The sequence below is a fragment of the Microtus oregoni genome, unplaced genomic scaffold, assembly GCF_018167655.1.
Source record: "Microtus oregoni isolate MIOR12 unplaced genomic scaffold, Mior012 000115F_ref0000277, whole genome shotgun sequence".
Lineage (NCBI taxonomy): Eukaryota > Metazoa > Chordata > Mammalia > Rodentia > Cricetidae > Microtus > Microtus oregoni.
Genome location: NW_024544744.1, coordinates 565356 through 590917, shown reverse-complemented (window position 1 = coordinate 590917; position 25562 = coordinate 565356). Strand labels below are relative to the sequence as shown.

At 41.3% G+C, this 25562-nt stretch overlaps 1 protein-coding gene across 1 annotated transcript in view; it reads left to right on the top strand.

The window, feature by feature from the left end:
- Positions 1-2642: 2642 nt before the first annotated feature.
- Positions 2643-25562, top strand: part of Epdr1 (ependymin related 1) — a 30619-nt gene continuing 7699 nt past the window's right edge. Inside the window, exon 1 of the mRNA XM_041645687.1 lies at positions 2643-3150. Within this exon, the coding sequence (XP_041501621.1) occupies positions 2873-3150 (278 nt within the window). The 5' untranslated portion in view covers positions 2643-2872. The remainder of the gene's footprint in view (positions 3151-25562) is intronic.

Here is a 25562-nt window from a genome sequence, read left to right as displayed (position 1 = left end):
TCTCACTATTCCCAGAAAAGAGGTGTTACTTATGTAAGCTTCAAGCAAATGTCTGCCAGTCAGACAGCGAGGCTTCTGGTGTAAATTTGCTATCTCCACGAACAAGAAGAAAACATGGTTCCTGGATCTTAATCTTTAAAGCTGTGGTTGAACTTGAAATCCAGACTTAAGGACGTTCTTTTGCCTCTTCAAAGCTGAGACTCATCAAGTTAGCTTAGCCATCTTAAATCTGGCTGAGGATTAAAGCAGCTGAACAAAATGGAGCAAAACAGAACACAACCACTTTGTCCTCCTTATTGGGTAAGGTGTGGGGACAAGTACTTTCAAGCCATTAATTCGCCTAAGCGTTCTGACACTGTTTGGATGCTGCCGCAGCATTCCTTCAGGCCAATCGAAATAGGTATTCTGAAAAAACATGGGATAAAACCGGACTTGCTGAACATGGTGGACAATGAGGACTACTGAGAACTCAAGAACAATGGCAATGGGTTTCTGATCCTACTGCACGTACTGGCTTTGTGGGAGCCTAGGCAGTTTGGATGCTCACCTTACTAGACCTGGATGGAGGTGGGCGGTCCTTGGACTTACCACAGGGCAGGGAACCCTGATTGCTCTTCGGGCTGATGAGGGAGGGGGACTTGATCGGGGGAGGGAGAGGGAAATAGGAGGCGGTGGCAGAGAGGAGGCAGAAATCTTTAAGAAAGAAAGAAAGAAAGAAAGAAAGAAAGAAAGAAAGAGGTATTCTGGTTTCCTACAGAATGGGTCTCTAGTTCCAGAGATGCCAAACCATGCCAGGAAAATATCAAGCACAGGGGGTGGCCCAAACAATATCTCAAGACTTTTTCAGTGGTGAAATCCCAAGTTTAAACCCTTCACTGAGCTACCAAGTTTTCATCAGGACTCCCCACCACTTTCCCATGAGCTGTCTGGGGACAGCCCCCTTGGGGAGGGCTCACTCTTAGGCAGCCAATTGGAACTTGTTACATATTAACTATGCAGGCTCTCACCACCTCACCTCAAGGTTTCATGGGCTTCCCTGATGTTATCTGATTGCCTATTCTTTAATAAAGAGAGACTGGGAATGTAGTTCAGTGGTAGAATACTTACGGAGCATGGGTTAGGCCCCAGGTTCTTCCCAACCCGGAAAGAACAAGAAGAGATGTTAAGACAAGCATTTGGGGCAGAGGGATAGAGACAGATCTTATTGATGAGCTGGCCCCTAGTTTACCCTCAGCCTGGGGGAAGCTGTTGTCAATGCTGCCTGCAACCCTATCAGGCCAACTGACAGTCGGTCCCTTGTGTTTTTTAGACTGTGTAATAGAGTGAAGGGACTCAGGAAACTGTCAAATGTTCTTTCTGTTTTCCTGCCTTCCAAAAAGGCTGTGATTCTAGTTCTAGCACTAAAGCCATTGTTTTCCAACTGAGTTATTCTCTGGGGTGACTCTCTGCTGGTCCCTCTGGGTTCCCTTCTCTTCCCTCCTAAATGCCTGCTGCTCTCCAGGACCCTTTCTCACTCCTAACTCTCCACTCTACCAGGTTTCCTCAACCGTGGTACTTCTGAATCTCAGGACTGTAGAGTTCTTTGGCAAATGTCCCCTGGAGAGGGGGAGGCTGGAACCATCTACCCACCCACCTCAAGTCATAGGAAGCCCTCTGATGGGGAACATCTTTCAGCCAATGGCCTTTGAAAGTCTGGACCAGATTGAGGTTTGACTTTGGATACCAAAAAGCAAGGTCCCGCTCTCTTAACCCTCTCTCCCCTCTCTCCACACCTGGATGTAGGACACCCTTTCCTGTTTTGTGACTTTCCTTTTTAATAGAGAAAAACCTTAGTATTCTCTATTTGGAGCTAATGTGGGATTATTTAATTCGCACCCCCCCCCCATTTGCTTTATCTGGCGCCCACGTGGGAAAGTGTCCACGTTTACCGGGGATCATGCTCCTGGTTTGCCAGCCTGGCTTGCCTCACCTGCTGGGGGGCCCATCTCGGGAGAGCTCACTCTTAGGCAGCCCTCACTCAGGAACACCCTCAACCACTTCCTACTTGCTCACTCCTCAACATATTTACTATTCAGTGCAAATGTAAATCAAACTGTAAAGCAAGGGCCTTTAAAAGAAAACGGTCTCCTCACGACTTGATTATATAGTATTAATCCTAACATTACTTAAACACAAACCCAATTTGTTCACACAGATTTAGACCCTAAGATACACAAACCTCTAGACTCGAAGCTTTGCCATGCAGGAAGAGAACAGTCTCACTGAATTGTGACTTTGAGGCAATGTAAAGGCCTCGAGACTGGGAACTGCCCCCGCGACCACTAGTGTCATTTCTTCAGGACCCATCACGACACTTAAAATTTGTTTTAAAAAACGAAACAACAACAAAAAACAGGTTGCAGTTTTGCCATAAACAAATTACAGAGGCCAGAGAAAGTGCTACACCTCTGCTTTTCTCCTGGACCCGGTAAGATCGCCCCACTGAGGCTTTGGGGGTCCAATGCTGCACCTCTTGGAGAAATGTGTCCCTGCTCAGCTCGTTCCCGCTTCTCCGCCCCAAACATTTTAAATCTCAATGCCCTTCAGGATGCTAGTGGCAACACTGCCGCTGCGTTTCCTGTTGGCAGCAGAGAGCAGTGAAAACAAGCTTTAGTAAGCAGCCGCCAGGGCAGAAAGAGCTCCTGGGTGATTCACGCGGCTTTCCCAGGCCGGCTTTCTGAGCCTCTGGAACGGAAAAGCGGGAGAGGCCACCGCTCCCGAGCCCGGCGTCCTGGAGCTCACCTTCCGCCCAGCGCGGAGAGAACGCGCAGCGCACCCAAGCCCGGTCTCCGCGCTCTCTTGGGCTCGGCTGATCCCGGGGCGGCTGATCGTGATGCACGCACACGCTCCCCGCCGGGTGGTCCGGGGGCCTCGGAGCACCTGGCTGCTGGGTGGCCTTTGGGTCTGGGCGCTGTGCGGCCTGTGCGGCCTGGGGACAGCAAGTTCACCGGGGACCCCTCAGCCTTGTCAGGCGCCCCAGCAGTGGGAGGGACGCCAGGTTCTGTACCAGCAGAGCAGCGGGCACAACAGCCGCGCCCTGCTGTCCTACGATGGGCTCAACCAGCGCGTGCGGGTGCTGGACGAGAGGAAGGCGCTGATCCCCTGCAAGAGGTAGGCAGCGTGGAAGGGCATGGCGGCGGCCAGGGGAAGCCAGGTCAAAGCGCTTGGCACCCCAGCTAGATCTCCAGCCGCGACTGGCTCCTCCCGACCCCCAAGAACTTTACAGGGACTCTTGGGGGCGGCGATGCAGAGGCAGGCAAAGAAAGGATTCACCAAGGGCAGGATGGAACAGCCAGACACCCAACGTAGCCCCAAGTCTTCACTGCTGAGTCAGGCTCCTGGCACCTGGAACCCCCTGCAGCCTAGGGCGTGTTTTTTCTAGAAGTCGCCTTCAAGGAAGACACAAAATATACTCTTAACAATTTTGTTTACAATTATAAAACTTGTGTGTGTGTGTGTGTGTGTGTGTGTGTCCATGTGGAGGCCAAGGGACAACTTACCAAGTCAGTTTTCTCCCTCCTTCCACCATGTGGCTCATAGGCCAGCACTGTTAAAAGAGAAGGGAAATGATTTCTAAAAGTCGTATACAAACTCCTTACCCCATTACAATATTAACATTTTTGTTTAAACCTTGAGGATTTTATCTTTTGGAAAAACTAGTTAAAACTCCCATTAGAGCAAGGTAATGTCACTTTAAAACTACCATTAGATACATGTATTAATACATGTTAATTGGGGTGCTAAACCTCTCATTAGAGTATATGTGCTAACTGCCACCTTAAAACTTCCGCTAGAGCATATGTACTCGGTGCCCCCTTAAATTCCAACTAGACACAAGTACTAGCATCTGAATCCTCCTTTCGCCTATCCTCTTGTCAATTTTTTAGTTGTTCCCTGTTTTTAATGACCACGCCAACTGCAAAATGGGAGGGCATGTTATCATACACATGTTCATACACATGCTCATATACACACATGTGCACATGCACGCAAAGACGCGCTTGACAGTGTATCTTTCCATTTTGTGATGACAGACGACACACTTTTCCTGGGGCGTCACCTTCTTTCTGGCCCCTTTAAGGCCCAGATTCTAATTTAAGATCACCACCTGTCTCCCTGCCCGCACTCTCTGCTGTCTTCCAGCATGCTTCATGTGGCCATGCTGGCGTCTCCTCATGGCATTTATGCCACGGGGAGATAAGACACATGACCACGGTGGAAGGCTGCAGTGGGCAGTACGACTGGTGGTAAATGGGAACCATTAATTTCTAGCACAAAGCAAAGCTTGGGAAAACCATTTCACCTAGAATCATTTGTCACTGAAGTGCTTGTTGGGCTTCTTGGCTATAAATAGGGAAAAGTCAGAACCTCCCAAACCATCTACTCAGAGTACAAGACCACACATTACCAAGTCAGGAGACCCACCTTACTCTTGATCTCTACTTTTGAGAATTCAGTCAATCATGGACAGAACATATGTGAAATCACTTTGTATGTACTGAGCACATACATGCTATTTTTTTTCATGCTATTTTTTATCTTTGTTCTTTAGACAATATAAAACTGACTTGCATAGCATATTATATTTGTTATTGGAAGCAACTGAGAATATATGGAAGGGTATTTTTAAGATGCGTGCAATTTTTTGTCATTCTTAGATCAAGGAAATGAGCATCCATAGATTTTGCTATCTACAGAGACCCTGGTTCCAATCTTCCTTGGATATAAAGGGACAGCTTTACTTCCGTGTCTGGAAGGCATGACACAGCAGTGTCTTTATGAAAGAATTAGAATGTGCGCAAAGACTTTCAAGAACAATGAATGTTTTTCATTGGGTCTTGACAGACATAATAATATCCATCATTTGAGTGTGTTATATAGTATAGTAGTGCTGAAACTTGATCTGTTTTATATAATTTTGTTTAACTGTCCACACATCACAGGGTAGATTTTCTAATTTCCTAGGGAGCTTGGCAGACTTCCCTTCTATCACACAACTGAGGCTTATGAAAGCGGTACAGATTCTGACATCTGTGATATACTAAGTTCACAGTCCTTCATCTACTCTTCATCCAGGAAGCTTTTGTTCATAGCAGACACCATTTCAATTATCAATGGAGTGGGCCTTGATTTTAAGGGAGCTAATTAGTCCGAGGGAGCTATTAGTCTCAAAAATTTGTTATCATTGTGTGGTAAGATGAAGGATTGATTAAGAGACGTGTGATGAAGACAGCTATGATGGCACGTAACCAGAGCTTTCAGAGAAGGCGATGTCCCAGTTTAATGGTCCCCTAAAACCTAAGTGAATCCACCAGGGTGACATGCAGAAACTATTTGTAAGCAAGACATCAGTATATGTGTACTCTAGGCTCAGTATGTTGTCATCTGGGAGTTTTCAAGCAGGGTCAAGTATATTTTGAGAACAGCAGCCAAGTCAGTCTGAGAGACGAAGGTCCAGGGTATGGAGAGAGGTCACGCTGAAGGAGTTTGGACAATGGGACTTCATTAGGTGAACAAAGATCGCCAGATAACATGAATGAGATTTCATCCTGAAGAGGTTTAAAAAAACAGAGCAGCGTGGAGTGAGTGGAGAAGCTAAAACCCAAGGGATTTCTGGTGGTTTCTGATGTAGGGACACTGGACACGGGGCTGAATTGTGGAAGTGTTGAAGAGGTAATGAAGTCTGAGTGGTCAGAGGTAGCAGGATGTGAAGAGAAAGGCAGGTGTCAAGCCAGTTGCCACTACTGGCACCTAAAACAAACTGTACTGGTGGCACGGAACAGTGATTGCTCTCTCCACTTAGAGTGAGGGTGGGACACTAGTCCTTAACTGCATTCGTGAAGACTGTACAGTGGTTATCTGTTGGTGAGTAGACATGAAGAACATGGGCTGGAATGACCAGAGTTCACTGCTGATGCTAAGCAGTGTGACCAGGAAAAGATGAGGGCTCATTCTTACCCAAGGAGTATTTTTTAACTATTTAAGAGATTTGCCTATATAATCACATAGACCTAGGCCGGATTCTAGTTCCTGAAAGTGGGCTTTTGCAAATTAATGTAGTTTTATGGGACTTGGCTTATTTTTTTTTTTTTATAGAATAGGGATCTTATAGGAACTAATTTATCAGAAGGCTGTGATGAGTCCCTCGGTAAGCTGAAGTATATAAAGCACATAGTACATTGTCTCATCTCATAGCACAGAGGTGTGCAGTGAGTGGTTTGCTTACCATCCACCATCATCATCTTTGTGAATCTAGTTTTCAGTATGCTAAAGATCCCTCTGAACTTATACACGTGATTTAGCAACACACCAAAGTACCCTTCCTCTGGGAACTGACTCAGTACACAGACTCAAATGCTAAACTATATTTCAAAAAAGTTTTATAGCTGGCACAAAGAGCAGTCATTTCAAATCCACAGAGATAGACTAGATCATTCTCTCCTTTTATTCAAAACTATGTGAGGAGCCAAATTACAAACAGGAGATGATGAGCAAAGAGTTGGAGCAAACACATGAACAAAAGCCTGGTGGTTGTTTTAGGCTCAGTTTTCATGTACAACAGTGAGATTTTCACTACAAATAAATGTTTCATCACAGAATAATATTTACCAATTATCTTGCTGTGTGGGCTAGTTTTTTGTCTACTTTAAACAAGCTGATCTCATTTGGGAAGAGGAAAACTTAACTGACTGACTGGTGAGGCGTTTCCTTGATTGATGATTGATGTGGGAGGGCCCAGCGCACTGGGGGCAGCACCATGCCTGGGCAGGTGATCTTGGGTGATAAAATGTTGGACTGAGAAAACCATGGGAAGCAAGCTAGTAATCAGTTTCTTCCACGGCTACTGCTTGAGTTCCTGGTTTTGGGCTCCTTCCTTGAGTTCCTGTCCTTACTTTGATGATGAGCTGTGTTATGAAAATGTGAGATCAAACAATCCTTTTCTCCTCAAGTTGCTTTCGGTCATGCTGTTTTATCATAGCCAGAGAAATCTTAACTAAGAAATTTATACAACGAGGAGAGTATTGCTGAGACCGACCTGACCATATGTTTTTGGGAGGATTGTGGTAGCATTTGGACTTTGGGTTGGAAGAGCTATTGGGTACTCAGAGCTTAATGAGCTGACGTGGAACCCGAGACCACAATGTTCGGAGCAGTGTAAACAATGAAGGCCTGGCTTGTGATGTTTTTAGAGGACAGTTTGAGAGTCCCTTAAAGACTCTAAGGCTGTTCAGTATTTTGAATTAATAGCAACTAACGTGGAGCCTTTGCTTTGTTGGTACAATTGATGCTGAGCAGCTGAGGCTGAAGAATCAGCTGTGATTAGGAAGAGACCAGCATCTTTGAGACAAAATTTTCTGGGAAGTGTTTCCTCAAGTTCAGCACACAGAAGCAGTGGTCCAGAGGGGCCAAGGTTTTACCCCATGCTGGCTGCTTAACTGGTGATGGATAAAGTTTCTCAGGCTTTACTGGTTGTGAAGGCATGAAGAGGTCATGGGGAGAAGTTAAGATTTGGCCCTGTGAGAGGCCAGGAGAGACCACTGGTGAGGGTTTGGGTCCAGTTACAGTAGAAGCTCCAGGATTAAAGAGACCATGGAGAAAAGCTGAGACTTGGCAGCATGTGGCAGTCAGAGTCCTTGAAGGGTTGGTGAAATGCCCACTTGCAGCAGTATTTTGGAGCTATCAGTACCCTGGGGGAGGATGCCAAGAACAGCTGCAGCTGTTGAGTGGAGGCAGCCTGGAACCTATGAGACATTGTGTGTGCTGCCCATGGTAGAGGTAGTGATGTGTAGCCCTTGGAGGAGCCCGGGAAACCCTGACAATCGTGTTCACACCGAGCTTTTCACGCCGTTAGACTCCAGTCTTGCTTTAATCTGTTGTGGCTGTGCCCTAGCTTCCCCTGTCTGAAATACGGTGGGGCCTAGCTTCCCCTGTCTGAAATACGGTGGGGCCTAGCTTCCCCTGTCTGAAATACGGTGGGGCCTAGCTTCCCCTGTCTGAAATACGGTGGGGCCTAGCTTCCCCTGTCTGAAATACGGTGGGGCCTAGCTTCCCCTGTCTGAAATACGGTGGGGTCTAGCTTCCCCTGTCTGAAATACGGTGGGGCCTAGCTTCCCCTGTCTGAAATACGGTGGGGCCTAGCTTCCCCTGTCTGAAATACGGTGGGGCCTAGCTTCCCCTGTCTGAAATACGGTGGGGCCTAGCTTCCCCTGTCTGAAATACGGTGGGGCCTAGCTTCCCCTGTCTGAAATACGGTGGGGCCTAGCTTCCCCTGTCTGAAATACGGTGGGGCCTAGCTTCCCCTGTCTGAAATACGGTGGGGCCTAGCTTCCCCTGTCTGAAATACGGTGGGGTCTAGCTTCCCCTGTCTGAAATACGGTGGGGTCTAGCTTCCCCTGTCTGAAATACGGTGGGGCCTAGCTTCCCCTGTCTGAAATACGGTGGGGTCTAGCTTCCCCTGTCTGAAATACGGTGGGGTCTAGCTTCCCCTGTCTGAAATACGGTGGCGTTTTGTTCATTTGTTTGTTTTTGTTGTTTTTTGTTTTGTTTTTGTTTTTAGCTCGAAGTTTGGAGTTTTACTGACTTTGGAATTTTAGAGACAGGATATTTTAGAAAGGCTTTGAACTTAGGGTTTTTGAATATTTTAAAAACAACCAACTTTCTCTATTGTGTGAATTTTTGAATTGTGGGACTTGTAAAAGTGGGATGTTTTATATTATAATGTTAACATTAACATGACATCTTGGGGACAAATGAGAAAAGTCATAATTGAATAGTGGTGTGTTGTGCGTTGTTGACAAGTGTCAATTGTGCTAGCTAGGTTTTCTCAACTTAACACAAGAAAAAGTCATTCTAGAAGAGGGAACCTCAGTTGATAAAAATGCCTCCCCCCACACCAAACTGGCCTGTGGGGAAGTCTATGGGACATTCTCTCGATTTAATTATTGATATAGGAGGGCTCAGACCACTAGAGGCTGAGCAACACCTGAGCAGGCAGTTCTCAGTGGAACAAGAAAGTGGGCGAGGGAGCAAAACACATGGCCTCTGCTCCACTTCTTGCTTCTAGGTTCCTGCCCTCAGTTCCTGCGCTGACTTCCCTGAATGATTCAAATTGTAAGCTGAAAGAAACCCTTCCCTGCTCATGTTGCCTTTGTCCACCGTGTTTTGTTACAGCGACGCAATTCCAGCTAAGATACCAGTGGAGTTGAAGAGGAAAGCGTTTCTTTTTACAGTTGTGGTGCCTCTGGGTCTCCCCGTTACTCCATCTGCTGGTCTAGACTCCTCCCACTCTGAACAGAACACAGGTTGGCACCATTCAAACCTGAGTCAGGAAGTCTCTTTCCTTCATAAGTTCATAACTAATTAGTGGGTTTCAAACATTGACACTGTACTTGAAAGCCACAGTCCAATCTTGCTGACCTAGATTTCATGTCCTCATGGTGCATTCCCATCTCTCTGTCTTTATGCCATCATGTGATGGTTTCACAGTACAGCTTGTAGGAGGCAGTTGCATTCTATTTCTTCCTAAGTTTTTAAGTTTTTGGCCAGATTCTCTCTCACAGATCTCTCTTTCCCTAAGTCAGGTGTAGAAAAGAATGTTTAGTGCATAAATGTACGTTAGATTCATTAAATGTAGATTTGTTGGTAAAAATTCAAAATGGTTTCATATAACAGCAGTATGGCCAAGCAACCAGATGTTATTTGAAGAAAATAGGGATGCTTCTCTTTTTGAATTTACTAATAGGTTGAGACGTAAGTTTAGAATTGGATCAACTTCTTAAGAGTCTTCTTCCACATCTAGACAGTTACGGAAAATCCCAATGATAGTTACCAGGGAATGACTAGGATTTTCCAGGATCTCTGTTCCCTGAGATGATGGAATAAATTAAAATACTTTATAAGCTTCAGATAAGAGAAGCTTGAACCAAGAACGGGAAATATTAGTAATTGATATTATTTTGTTTTCTGCTTCCAACTTTTTCTTCTGATTATTGGATTAAACTCATGGGGATTATATTTGGAAAGGTTTAAGGAAAAAAAGGCTATTTTTATAATTCAGTCAATATGGTGATCTTTATGTGGGGGATAGCAAAGTAGACAGAAACGAACCCTGCAGGGTCTCGATAACACACTGTAGCTTGCAAACAGTGGTTTCGGTGTTGGGGTTAATAAAGCTGCACACATGGAGGCCAGAGAGGCATTGGATGAACTTGCATGGATATATTGTTTTAATAGACTCCTCAGGAACTGATCTAACATATGCCATCAGAAATTTTTATTTATTTATAAGTGATGATGTGCATGTCACAGATGGAGTATCAAATGGATTCTCAATCAAGTTGTGATTGATTCGTATCTGTCTTGGTTGTTCCCAGAGAAGAGAATAGCATTTATCATCTCTGTTTTAAAATCAAACTAACTGGATATATTAGAAACTGTAGGGAAATGATGTTAGGCAGCCATGAGGTATAAATCATTTAATTTCAATAATGGTTAGTTTCTAAGTATTTTTCTTTAGGAGACACAGGATTGCTGCTATCATGAGAACATATTGGTATGTCTGTTACATTGAGCTGATTGCTCCTACCATGTTTTGGCAAACTGGGCACAGATTCTAAAGATTTTCCCACCCTGCCCTTTAATGTAAATTTAAACTTCTATCTCTCCTTCTTCTTTTCTTTTAAGCTTGAACAAAAGAAAGAGTAGCCATCAGTGCTTCGACTCTGAGCTCAGAAGCCACTTCTCTTACCTGCTAAATGGTCTCACAAGAAAGCTCCTTCAAAATCAATTCTCGTATGTTTGCAAATGAAGATGATGATTATTTCCCAAGCACATTATCTCATTTTATTTTGAAATTATCTCCTACTTATACATATTGTATAAAGTTTTTCTCTTATTGTGGAGTTCGTGGGCAATCAGATATGCTCATGATCTTCAGATACTCCATTGTGTGTTTCCTACAATCAAGGACTTTCCCTATTCCTTCAATACAGCCATAAATCAGACCATCAACACTGGTTCATTTTTGCCATCTGAAACCCAGGTATCTTCAGGTTTTGTTGGCTAACTTTTATGTGATGTTTACGGCAAAAAGAATATAGTTTAAGTATGACATTGAGGTACAGAATCTTTGATTTCTTTCTGTCTAGAACAATTCCTCAGGTCTTTCTCGAAGCTGCTATGTTTAAAGATTACTGTCCTGGTGTTTTGTTCACTGTTCCTCTGTTGCCTCGTAGTCACGTTCATGTTACTCAGCCTGAGGTGTCTCAAAACTGTTTATACTGTACCTGTATGATTACTATAGTCATATAATGTTGTCTGTCACATTGCTTCATAGAAAGTGACCTCTTTTTGCTTTACAATTAACAAGTAACTTTATGGGAAGATATTTTTGCATCCTTTTCATTCCAATTCTTCATCAAACTATAAACTTAGTATTTGTTTCAGTAAGACTCAAGGATATCGTTGTATTCCCTGTTTGTTTTGCTTTCCCAGTTTGCCAGAGGAACCTCTTCCAGTTGGCTTTGATATTCTTTAGAACATTTCTTATTCTTTTGAGGCACAGTTAGATATTCCGCAGCCATCTGTATTTCCTCTGGAATAAACTTTCCTCAAGTTAGTTGTGCTCGTTGCTCTCAGGTAGCACTGTTACCAGTCGGACTCTGTGGAAAGGACAAAGGATCTTAACACAATCACACATACATGCACACCTCACATATGCACACGCATGCACAGGCACACTCTCATGCACTCTTCCACAGATTTGCACACATTTCAATCTTTTGCTCTAAATTTTTATCTTTATCCATGAAGGTATGCCAATGGCTCCTTTCCATTTCCAGTTCCACACCACATAGTGCATTCTCCTCTTGGCCTTGTCGAGTTTGTGGTTCCCTGCTCACTTATTAAATGAAGAAGACCTCATCCTCAGATACACTGAAGACCAATTGTGCAGCTGGGGTGTTCCCGACCCACAGTGAGGCTCAGTCCCCCAGAGAAGCCTTGCAGAAATCTACTTTTAGGCCTCATCTGTAAAGGCATTGGTTTGTATTGTCCAAGCAGAGGAAGAAGAGAAGTTACATTTTCCCTGGATATTTGGTTTCTCTTGAATTTATGAACCTGGAATCATTGCAAGCCCACAGAGAGTGTCTGTAAGTCTTAGGGAGGTAGATTGGCATAAGCCCTGTTCTGCATGTATTGACTTTATTTTAAGAAGTCACAACTTGGCTTTAAGGCTTGAGCCTGAGTCCTCCCTGGATCTGTGCTCCATTTCTTCATCTCTGATGAACAGAGATAGTGTTTTATTTTATTGACTCAGTAAAATTGACTGTAGCATCTGGAGCCTCACAGGATAAACCATGTTGATTTGCAATGTTAATGTTTTCTCAAAAAAATATATTTTCCTGGAAGAAGTGGAGTTTTCTTCAAGAGAGTATAGAGGCCTTGGAGTTCAAGGATGGGGAAATAGAAATGGGCAATGAGAAAAAGGAATAGCCAAGCAAAGCCAAAAAGAGTCAGGACTCACTTATGAATGGGAAGCAGAGGCAATCACCATACTGTTCTGAAAATGTCTTTCCAACAACCTTGAGCTATTTCTTCATAGTTCTGACCTTAATGAAGGTGGTCAAAAACCACATGCCCAAAGATCTGAAAATATGTTAATTAGCAGTTTATTCTTCCTGGAAAAAAATGTGATAGTCTTATATTTCCTGATCCCAGTAAAAACTCCTGTTTCCTCCCTTCACAATTTTTATTTTATCCATCTTTTAATATATATATATATATATTTATTATGCATACAACATTCTGTCTGTGTGTATGCCTGCAGGCCAGAAGAGGGCACCAGACCTCATTACAGATGGTTGTGAGCCACCATGTAATTGCTGGGAATTGAACTCAGGACCTTTGGGAGAGCAGGCAATGCTCTTAACCTCTGAGCCATCTCTTCAGTCCCATATTTTATCCATCTTTAAGGAAAAAAATCTCTTGAAGAATAACAGTTGAAAACTCATTTGCCCCTTCTCTTTAAAGCGTTGCTTACACTAATTCCAATCTCTGTCCTGCAAGGCTCTCTCAAACCCTTTCAAATCAAACTGTTGTCACACAGCTCCATGGGGAATGTTCTGGGCAGGACGAGGAGCTCCAAACCCCTCTTGGCTCCTCTTTCATCCTCCCTGATTCTCCTTCTCAGTACCTACCCTCCACCTAGATGTACTTCTTCTACTTGACTTTCAACACACTGCCTTTTTAGTGTGGCACCGTGGCCAGGTTTTTTGTAAGTGCTGAGATCCAAATCGAGGTCCTCATACACACAGAGTAAATACTTTTCCACTCCAGCTGTCTCCCTAGACCCTGCCTCCTCCTCTGCCTCATTTCATGACCTTAGTTTGCTTTGCTCTTCTTGCTGTCTGTACTGTTAGTGATGGAAGGCTGGGCATCCCATCCCTTTACTTTTTGTCTAGACCCTCTGTCTTGGTGATGTCATGTAAGCCATGGTTTTAAATGTCACTTCTTCATGAGAGTTGCCCATCATGTTTTTACTTCCTGTTCAGAAATCTACATCTCCACTCATAGATCTAATTGCCTAGTTGATGTCTTCTACTGGAATGTATGGTCATTCTGAACTCAACATCTCTAAAATGAGTGTTTCTTCTGCATATAATCAAACTAACCAAAACCAAATCCAAACCAAAGAAACAAACACATATAAACTAAAGGTCCTCCTTTATCTTAAGTTCAGCATCTCTGGTTGGTCAGCATAAACCCATGACGTCACCCTTCTCTTCTCTCTTGTACACTTGCCAAAGGAACATGATGTAAATCCAACTGATTATATTTTTTTTTTAGTTTTTATTTTTATTTTATTTTTTTTTTTGAGTCAGGGTTTCTCTGTAGCTTTGGAGCCGGTTTTAGAACTATCTCTTGTAGACCAGGCTGTCCTTGAACACACAGAGATCTACCTGCCTCTGCATCCCAAGTGTTGGGATTAAAGATGTGTGCCACTACTGCTCGGCTAAATTTTTTTTCTTGTTTTTTTAAGACACAGTTTCTCTGTATAACAGCCCTAGCTTTCCTGGAACTTGCTCTGTAGACTAGGCCTCGAACTCATAAAGATCCACCAATCTGTGCCTCCCAAGTGCTGGGATTAAAGGAATGCACCACCACTGCCTGGTTCCAACTGATTATAATTTCAAAAGACACCCAGAATCTGATCACACCTTCTCTATTTTCCTAGTCTCAACCATCACTGTCTCTTACCTGATTTTGTGTCCTCCCGTTATACCCATACTTTTGCTCTGGCCTCCTTTAGTCTGTTTTCCAGCATGGTAACCTATGTGATTGTGTTCAAATAAATGCTGTGTCATGCAACTCCATCTGCCTTATCGTCAATGCCCCTATTCACAGATGTCCATGTGGGATCTGCTCCCTGGCCCCTCCACAGCCTATCTCTTTGCTTTCATCGCCAGCCCATGGCCTCAGTGTGCTAATCAGTTTGGAACTTGTATTGGCCATTCCCACTTCCCTAGAAAGTCTTTTCCCTCCAGAACCACTCCACTCTCAACTGCTTCCCCGCTCAGCATCCTCATATATCCACCTCACTGCTTTAAACAGTCAAGGTATTGTTTGTTATTTTTGTTGTTCTTGTATCAGCCTTGTCTCATCCAAAGGTCAGGGATTTCTGCATGGTCTGGCTCTCACTTCAGCATCTTAAGTAGAACCGGACTAAAATCGTTTGAACCAGTCAGTAAGGAAATGAGTGCTAGTGACGCTATATCCTCATGATAGAAGGATCTAAAACAGACAAACAGAAAGACAATAATGAAAACTGTCCAATATTTCCCACATAGCACATTTACTACCATGCCCCCTGAACTACATGAGGAGATTTTTACAATGCATACTGAATGCATCCCATTTCCAGTCGTCATTGGCTGCTTTTCAGATGCGATACATGTGCACGCTCACCCAAGCTTACTAGTCCAATTATGTCGTCTTAGAGGTCCTGGCTCCTTTGTTTCAGAATTCAGCCCACCATAGCCTTACAGAGACCTTCTGTAACCACCCAGCACAACTCTCCCCGCGAGGCCCTCTCCATCATGTGCTTCTTTCCTCAGGCTACTGTTGTGGTCTGTCATTGTCAGTTAAGTGGCCTGGCCTTCATGATAACTCTATTTTCCGAAGTGAGAGAATCTGTGTTTACTATGACATACTATTGGATCCCTGAACTAAGAAGTTCTAGGCAAACAGTAAGTTTCAATAAATATTTGTCAAGTGCAAATGTGATAATAAATACAAACATGATCTATATTGTTTGATGACTTTTTGATGTGGGATTCCCCTCTGTATGCTGTGAATACCATTGGTTAATAAAGAAATTGTCTTGGGCCCGCTCAGAGAATAGAGGTAGGCAGGGAAAACTAAACGGAATGCTTGGAGACAGAGAGAGGAATGAGGGAGAAGCCATGTAGCCTTGCCAGAGACTGATGCTGGAACTGTAGCTGGTAAGCCACAGCCACGTGGCGACACACAGATTAATGGAGATGGGTTAAATTAATATGTAAGAGTTAGCCAATAATAAGCTAGAGGTAATGGGCCAAGCAGTGATTTAAATAATATAGTTTCTGTGTTATTATTTTGGGGCTAAGCAGCTGGGAACTAACTAGCGGCCCCCTCACAATGACTTTTGTATTATTGGCATTATGCATATTCATGACAGCAAAATCTAGACAACAGTGAAAGCAAGTGAAAGGAGGCTCACTCATCCATAGTACTTCAACCAGAATTCACAGCCCTGACACATGTGTTTGCCAGTGTTTTTTCTATTTCTGTGTTTACATTTTAAAAGTGAAAATGTAGGGCTAAGGTCTAGTTCAGTTTAGAAAACCTATATTACACGTATTCAATCCCCAGCTTTGTTACAAAAATGTAAAACGGAAGTATGCAATGCAGTTTTTAAATTTAAAAAGTCACTGTTCATTTTTATCATGCTACCAAATGATAATCAACCACTAGCTAAAGACAGAACATAATTTATTCAGCTCATCCCTTATCGTAGGACCACAACATTTCCATATTCTCTGTTTTTAACTATTATAATTGACAGTAAAATATGTAACCTTATATTTCATGCAATGTATATTAAATATTTTAAATTTTGTATTAAGTTCCTATTTATGAAAATAATAGAAATGAACTTGCACATTTTTAGAGTTTTCAACAAGATTTTCAGGAAAGTTATTCCCGCCAGAAGAATATGAGCATCCAACTTGTCACATTATATCTCTAAGTAAATTAATTAAGTGTAGTGCTTTGTAATACTATAAAGAAAAAATAGATGGGTGATGTCACACTTTTGTGATGTGATGGTGTCTAGGGAGAGTAGGGTCATAACTCACTATTGTCTCTGGCAGGCTGCTGGTTTAAAAAGGATATTGGTCATTTCAGTGAGTAATTCACTGATCTTATAAAGAAAAGTATTCTAATCTGTGGATAAAACATGGCCAACTTAGTGATTCGTATAACAGATCACCTAACATGACATCACCTTTATTTTCCTGAAGTGACTTTGGATGGATGATGATGCATACTTCTTTTTAACAATGTGCCCAAACTTGCACATACTTGTAGGACTGGTTGTGATCTGTGTGGACTCCACAGCATCTGAACCATTCACTTCATGTCTTGATGAGATGCCTCTTGGATCTCCTGGAATCTCAAGTATTATTGCCTGGAGTGCCTAAACAAGATGCTGATCAATCATGGTGTTCAGGTGGAGAAAGGCAAATTTGCCTTCTGAGGAAGAATTGGGCCTCACTAGCGCTATCCGTCCTGGTGGAAGTGTGGAGTCCAGCGTGAGAAGAGGGGAGTTCCATTTCAGAAGAAAGATCACAGTGAACCAGGAATGATCATACAGACTCACATCCTTGGGATCAAAGAGTTCCGAAGAAAGAACCTACCCCCAACCTTAACATTCATAGAGATGCCCTGTTAGGTGCTGGGCTCTTCTAAGCTGTATAATTGGTGGCCATGGGAGCTCTTCCATTTCAGAACCATGTCATCCATCTGTTCACTCTGTCACACACTCAATGATTATGAATAGTGGTGCTTCTGCCCACTCCAGGTCTGGTCTGTGGACTCTTGAGGTCCCAGAGAATCCATCATTATGAGATCTTAACTCTCCTTCAGGAGTTTGAAATGGAAGTTTGGGGTCCTGCCTTCCTAACATCAGAACGGTTCCTATTGCACAAGGCAGGCATTTAGTTAAGTCCCACTTAGTGTGTTGGAAAGAATTTAAAGTGCTTTGGTACTTTGTTATCTTTACTCTTTCACCATCACGAATCCAGCTTTGGAAAGGTCAGCTCCTTCATTCAGCATAGCACAGAGGTATTTTTGTAGTGTTATGAGTGCTCTCAGGTCTAAGGAGCTTGCTTGGTCACGTTGTCTTCTGGAGAAGCATGAACCATGTTACTTCTCTTTTGTTCACTGAAATGTCTTCCATCTCTGTTTCCCCTGGATCTGAACTCTGCTTTGATTAATGTTTCAGTCAGCTAAAGAATTTACTGTTACTTTTTTCATAGAGAGAGCTGTGGTTGTTTTCTTACGTCAGAGATTGCCAATGTCTGAGAGTATTTATTTGTTGCTGTTGCATATTGGTAGTGTTATAGGTACATAAAAGTCAGAGGGTAAAAGTCTTTTTTTGTTTAAATATTTTTATGGCATCCACAGCTCTAGAACCAAAGTCTTACACACAACTAACTTTAGTTTAGTTTTTTGGTGTGTATGTGAATGTGTGTGCTCTGAGAGGCTAGGTAGAGGTCAACACTGGGGTTCTTCCTCGATCTCTCTCCTTCCTTCCTTCCTTCCTTCCTTCCTTCCTTCCTTCTTTCCTTCCTTTCTATTTTTGAAAGAATATCTATATGCCATTGTACCTGGATCTCGCCAATTTGCCTAGATTACCTACCCAGACAGTTTCAACAGGATCCTCCTGTCTGTGTTCCCCATCTTTGAGATTACAAACACTCTGTTGGGCTCAGCTCTTTAGGGCAGGTGCTGGGAATTAAACCCAGGTCCTCGTTCTTGTACAGCAAACATTTCACCACCTGAACCATCTCTCCAGCCCCGAGTTTAGTTTTTCTCTGGCCCAGATTTTGAAGCTTTTCCCCCACCTTATTCTTGAATTTGATGTCTGGGTTATGTCTACCACTATAAAAAATTTAAATCTCATTTCTCTTCCAAATTAAATTTTTTTCAGTTTTCTGGATTGACCCTAAGGGCTTGAGTATGCCAGGCAACTGCTCTACCTTTGAGTTATCCCCCCTGTCTCTGTATCTTCTATTTCTAGAAGTTTAATCTCATTTCCTTGTTCTTTGAATAGTCTCTTTACTTATATTTTGGTTCTCTTGCATGCATTTTTAAAGTTTATTATTTTGTCTTTAACATTTTCATCCACTTATTCGTTTTTAAATTTCTGTTATCTAAATAATCCCTTTTAAATCTTCTCCTCGTCATCTTTTGCTTCCTCTTCCTCTTCTCTGGATTGGCTTACACTAACACTACTGCATTTTTACCTTGACTTTCTTTTTAAGTATTTCATTAAATGTTCTCTTAAAGTGTGTGAATTTCTACTTCAGCCTGATGGGAAAGGATACTTACCTACTTAAAAGAGAAAGGTTGACTGCTAGCCCAGCCTCAAACTCCTTCCTACTCTCCCCCCCATATCATATAACTATAGAAAACACCATGCCTCATGGCAACATGGGCTCTCAATAATAATGAGGTCCATTCCTTTGAGTATCTGTAACTAGCTTGAACTGTTGCCTCAAGGAAAAAATGCTTTGTCTCCCATCAGATGAAAGAATATTTGTACATGTTGCCAGTATCCATCAAGCTAAAATTTTGGAAGAGAAAGCACTTCAATTTCTTGAGCTTTTTTTTTCTCTTTTGAACTAGTGTCCAAGTACTGAAGGTCTGTCACCTGTGACTTCTTACATTACACACATAAATTACACTTTCATTTAACTTTAGCTCAGACTGCATTCTTAAGTAATCTAGTTTTCTTTTAGTCGTATATGATTGGCAGAAAGTCCACAGTGAATTTTGCAAGTGTTTTTCTCTTTTGTGTCTAGTAATTACTGTAGGGTGTAACTCACACTTCGTGTATGCCAGAATACAAGTGGCTGTAGCTCAGATTTTCCTCCTGAGAGTCAGAAGATTACTAATCTATTATATTGCAGGTTAAACAATCCAAAATTTGACCAATATCTTCCATAAAAGCCAAAGATCTTTTGTAATCAAAATATAATATCAGTGCACTCCCTTGTCTGTAATTTAGTGTGTCTGAGATGGTCACATACTTCTGAGTAGATGAGGAATCACTGCTTTCATTATGGAGACTAGAATAGGACATAGCATTAGAGAATGGGAATAAATTTGACAGATGAGCAGACTTTGAGTCTAATCCTGACTCTGGTATTCACTACTAAGTTTTAATGTAAAATGCACACTTTAAATTTTATTTATTTATTTATTTATTTATTTATTTATTTTATTTACTTATTTATTTAATTTTCTCATATAATACTTCCTGACTACAGCCTTCCCTTCTCTCAGTCCCTCTGACCTTGCCTCTCCCCAAGATCCACAACTCCCTCATTTCCCTTCACAAAGGAGCAGACCTCCCAGTGATATCAACCAACCTTGGCATAACAAGATACAATAAGAATAGGAACAGACCCTCATATTAAGGCTCAATGAGGCAATCCAGGAGGAGGAAAACGGTTCCACAAATAGGCAAAAAAGTCAGAGATACTACCACTCCCATTGTTAGGAGTCCAGCTAAAAACCCCAAGCCAAACCACAATACTTATGCAGAGGACCTTGTAATGAGTCTTTTTCTGCCCTGTCATTCAGTTCCCAAATAATGACATGGAGACATTTTATTAATTAAGAAATCTTAGCCCATAGCTTGGGTTTGTTCCTAACTAGCTCTTATAACTTAAATTAACCCATTTCTCTTAATTTACATTTTACCCTGTAACTTGTTATCCATCTTTCATTGGGTATGTCCAACTTCTCTGTTTCATTGGTGTCTCTCCTGCATCTCTCTTATCTTCTCCTACTTACTTTCTCTGCCCAGAAGTCCCACCTATACCTCCTTCCTAACTGTTGGCTGTTTAAGCTCTTTATTAAACCAATCACAGCAATAGATCTTCACACAGTGTATAATTATTCCACAACATTTCCTCCTTTGTGTCTAAATAAAAAGGAAAGGTTTTAACTCTAACATCATAAAGCTATATACAATAAGAGCAAATTTCAGGTGAAAATTATACCCACAATGCCTAGTCCATGTGTATTTGGCACATTCAGAGAATATATCTGATCTATCTTATCTTAATGAGTACAAAGTTTTATACCTAAACCATTTTTAGCATAACTTGTATTACCATTCTAAAAGTATCTTTTTGGACCTAAAAACATCTTCTTAGATAAACACCTTAAACTTTTATGTTTTTCAATCTTTTAAACTTTACATCTCTTATGTAAGTTTTTTAAAATTTCGTAACAAGGAAAACTGTAACTATAACTATCTCATTTTCAACTCCATCAGAGATCTGAGAAGGATATAATATTACCTGAGTAAACAGGAAGTGCAGAGCAAACAACTTTCAAAATTATAGAAACAACAGAGACATCTGGCTGCCTGAACAATCACCTAGGGTTCCTCTGTAACATAGAGGAATTAATCTTTGACTTATGGGCCTAGAATATCTGATAGACTTTTCTGTAAAGCAGGAATTTTGAAGGACTGTCCTCCCTTTTCTTGGCAAAGTTTGACAGTTGCCTTCTTTGTGTCCTTCTTTTCCAGATTGCAGGTATACTCTCAATAGTTGAGCAAGGGTGGTTTCTTGCCCAGTGGCTAACTTTGCCATAATAAAGAAGACTCCATATGGATATTCTGTGATTTCCATCATCCTTCTTAAGATAAATTAGTGCTGTGAGAAGCAGACATATCTCACTGTCATCAAAAGTTTTATGTTATTTAAGCATTTTAAATGTCATATTCTATGGGTCTTTGAAAGATTTGGAGACTATCATCTATTTAAAACATATCTCTGTTTGATCTTAAAAACATACCTAGCATGACTATAAGTTTGATTATTATAGATGACTAACTACTTATCTTTATTTCTTAATTATCTTAAATAGTTTGTAATAATAACTTTCAAGGACTAGAAATTTGCATTGTTAAATGAGCTGCATAGGTATAATACCTTAAACAAAAAATAGAAACATACATGCAATATAACAAAAATAACTTTAAATTTGTATCAGTAAACAAAAATTTCTTAAATAAGAGTAGAAAACAATATAGAGTATGTTCAAACAAAAATTACCTTAAATTTGTATCAATATGTACCAGTTTTCTCAAAATTCTGCATCCAGAACAACTTCAAAGCTACTACAAAAATCCATTCCAATGTAAAATATTTGAGACTAGTAGTTGTTCAAAAGTAGACTCAATGATCCATCCCTTTATTCCACCATTTCTATACTATATCCGCCCCTTTTTTCCTTCAGAAAGAGGTCCCTGAATCTAATCTCCATTTTTCAGCTTTTTTTTTTCTGGCCACAACTGATAACAACTTGTAACGAACCTCTCTAAACAATGATAAACCATAAACCACCCCACCTCTTGGGAATGAGAACATCATGTTCTCCAGACTGCTTCCTATTGTGTGGCAGCATCATCACCTTTAGGGGACCCTGAGAACATTGAGATAATGGTTAAGTACTGAAAGAGGTAGCTTTATTATTTTTTGTTTGGTCTGCGTGTGATGAGAACGTGGAGAGTTTATCTGGAGTCTTGGCTGAATAGTCTGTGAGGCTGGACCATCTCAGCTAGCAGCTCTGAAGTTGCTCTGGATGCAGAATTTTGAGGAAACTGCAACAGAGGCATTCTGAGGCTGAATCACCTGGGCTCTTTGTCTTTATTGGTGTCTAGTTCTCTTTTTTTGAAAACACATAAAAATTTAAAGGCCCAATTATTGGCCGTACAACTCTTTATTAAAACAACCACAGCTATATATCTTCACACGGTGTGAAAATATCCACAACAGGACCTAGTGCATACCCATTCGGGCTCTGTGGTTGTCACTTTAGTCTCTGTGACCCTATGAACCCTCCTTAGTTGACTCAATGGGCTATCTTCTTGTAAAACCTCTGACTTCTATAATCTATCCTCTCCATCTTCTGTAAGGATCCGTTCATGTCACCGAATGTTTGACTGTGGATCCAGAGAAGTTAGATGAAGAGGAAGGGTTTAGGTAGGATGTATATATCTTCCCAGGAAGGGGAAACAAAATAGGTTTTGTAGATGGACTTGGGACAGGGGACGTGAGAACAGGAAGTATCCGGTAGGGGAGGGAAGTATGAACAAGATAGGACAGGGAGAGTTAAATGAAATAGGTGGGCATTTAGGAGGCAATGTGGAAACCTAGTGTAGTGAAAGCATCCTAGGACTTAGGAGATTGACACTAGCAAGGACTCCTACTAATGGAGAAAAGGAACCTGAACCAGGCTTCTGTGACCAGACGAGACTTCCAGTGACGGTACTGGAACACTAACCCAGCCACAAAATCTGTGACCCACAACCTGCTCTGCCTGATAGATGTGCTGGTGACTCAGACCTGGTGGGAGTGCCCAACTGATCTCACCTGAGGCCCACACCACAAGAAGTAGCCCATGCCGACACTACCTAAATGACCAGAATCCAGAGGCGGGATGGCTCAGATAGCTGAGGTAGAACTAAAGACACTCACAAAAAAGTCAGTGAAATGATTCCTAATGATATTCTGCTACATTCATAGCATCAGTGCCTAACCCAGTCATCATCAGAGAGGCTTCCTCCAGCAGCTGATGGGAGCAGATACAGAAATACACATATTTTAATACATTTATAAAGATAAAATTGCTAGTGACAGTCAGCCAGCTGAATCTGTCAATCTGTAGGCTCCACCTCAGGTCATTTCCCTTTCTCCTGAGTACCCCAATTCAAGCGAGAGGATACTTCCCTCTTTATCTCTTTAAGTAGTAGCTAGTTATGCCAACTCACTCTCAGGCTAGACTTCAATGTTTTAGATTCTAAGATTAGCCAAGTACTTGAACCTTGCTCATTCTACAAGGGAAGACTCTCATGCAGTTTTCATAAGGGTCCATACACAGTGTTTGTGATGTAGGGTTATTAACTGCCCCAATAGTGATGATCGACTGGTGTCAGAAAAGCTGACACCAGGAGAGATTTGCAGTTAAGAACCCATGGTTATGACACATGTTCCTAAGTTTCACGTAAAAACTTCTTTTAAACCCTAAGCTTTCCTGTCTGTTGTTATGCCCTTTCCAGAATGTTGTCTCAGAGTTGCCAGCTGGCACACTGACTTACAAGCCCCATGTCTGTATCCAACTACATTCAAAGACAAGAAGTACATAAAGTAGAATTTGACAGGCACTCTCTTTTTTTCTGAGAGAAAGAGTCAGTATTTCTTTCTTTATAGGTTTTCCCTAAGGTCTTTGGCCAGAGCCCAAAAGGCAACAAAGAATAAATTATACAATTCCCTCTGCTTCCAGTTTGAGAAAAGATGAGAGGAAGGAGCAGAAATGCCTGTTGTACTTCTTATGAAGATATATGCCATAGCAGTCAGGAATTTTTCCTCCATCCCTCAATCCGACCCACACCAATTAACCCCCTTTGCCACATTGTAAATGATTTACCTGTGCATGTTAGAAGAATGATTTCTTTGTTGGATGTTAGCTAGTGACAGTATACACAAATCTCGTATTTTTTCCACAGAGCAATGATGACTGACACTTGTACAACCATTGAATGTTCATTGTTTCCATAATCTTCATTAAAGCATGTTGAGATTCAAATTTTTGGAACACTCAGATATTAGAAATGAGGAAGCTAAAATTGTAACCAGACAACCAAGGGTTAGTAAATGGTGTTTCTTGGCTCCATGCCTAAGCTTTCTGCAAGGCCTTTCACTTTGTTCAAAAGCTTTACACCAAAGGAAAACATTAGCGAGTTTTCTCTCTCCTCATGATAGGATAACCTTCTAAGACACACTTGGGTGCAGAGACATGAATAAGCCTCTACATCCAATTCAAAACTCTAAGACCCATTTGGGAGAAGCAGTAACATTTTATAAAAGAGGATGTTCTTATGATCCAGTGATCTTTCTGTATTCTCATTAGAGGTATTTAAAACAAGAAGGTAAAACAAATTATAATCTCCAAAGTGTAGTTAGCACTATTGATATCAACAGAACTGTGGGAATCATTTAAATGACAGTGAATTAAGAACCAGTTCATGGATTATATTCAAGATAAATGGGAATCTATTAAAAGTATTACAATTTCCATATATATATATATATATATATATATATATATATATATATATAGATAGATAGATAGATAGTATTGCTGTTGATCAAAATTCCTAACTAGCTAATAGAGTCCCATAGTACATTAAAAATATAATCAAGAGACATTTATCAGAGGGATGAAATAATAGTTTCTTTTTTGAAGGAAACACATTTAAGACAAGGTATACATAAAAATATTCTTAGTCTGATGGAAAAGCAACTGATCAAATTCAATAAACATGATTGGTAGAAAGTATTTTGTAGGAAATAATGACAGTTTCTTATCATGACAAATAAAACCCATGTATTTTAGTATTGGGGTCATAGTCTTTCTCCCACTTAGCTAAGGACAAGGAAGGACACCCATCACTTCTACTTTGCTTAATAATGTTGGTTTTATAGATAGCATAGCCAGAAAAAAATGTTTAGAGGATGAGAATTAGGAAAGAGAAATGAAGAGACATATTTATCAAAGAAATTCTTGTAGTCAGCTTTCAAAATAAAAATCAAAACTGAATTTAAGCAATAAGATAATTCAGTAAGATGGTTGAGTATAGATTTAACAATAAAAACCTGTAATCTTAGCTGGATGGTGGTTGCCCATGCCTTTAATCTCCTGCACTCAGGAGGCAGAGTCAGGTGGATCTCTGTGAGTTCGAGGCCAGCCTGGTCTACAAAGCAAGTTTTAGGATAGCCAGAGCTGATACACAGAGAAACCCTATCTCAAACAAACACAATTCCGTAATGTATGTTTGTATACACACACACACACACACACACACACACACACAATGGTATGTTATAAACTAACAGGCAAGGGAAAGTTCCATTTATTCTAGCAACAGATAAAAAGGAATTAAAGGAAAAATGAATGACTTGTTAGGGAAAATTTTTTAATTACTAAATCATAAATATCAAAAGAGGGCATATATACTTGGAAAGGCTATGATAAATTTACATGGTAAGGTGTTATTCTTTTAACAACAATCTGTATGTTTAAGTCAATCAAGACAGAAATGCCAGCAGCTGAGGGTTGGTTGATTCGAGCTAAACAGTTCATTCTCACCTCGTTTGGAAAAGCGTTAGATCCACATAGCC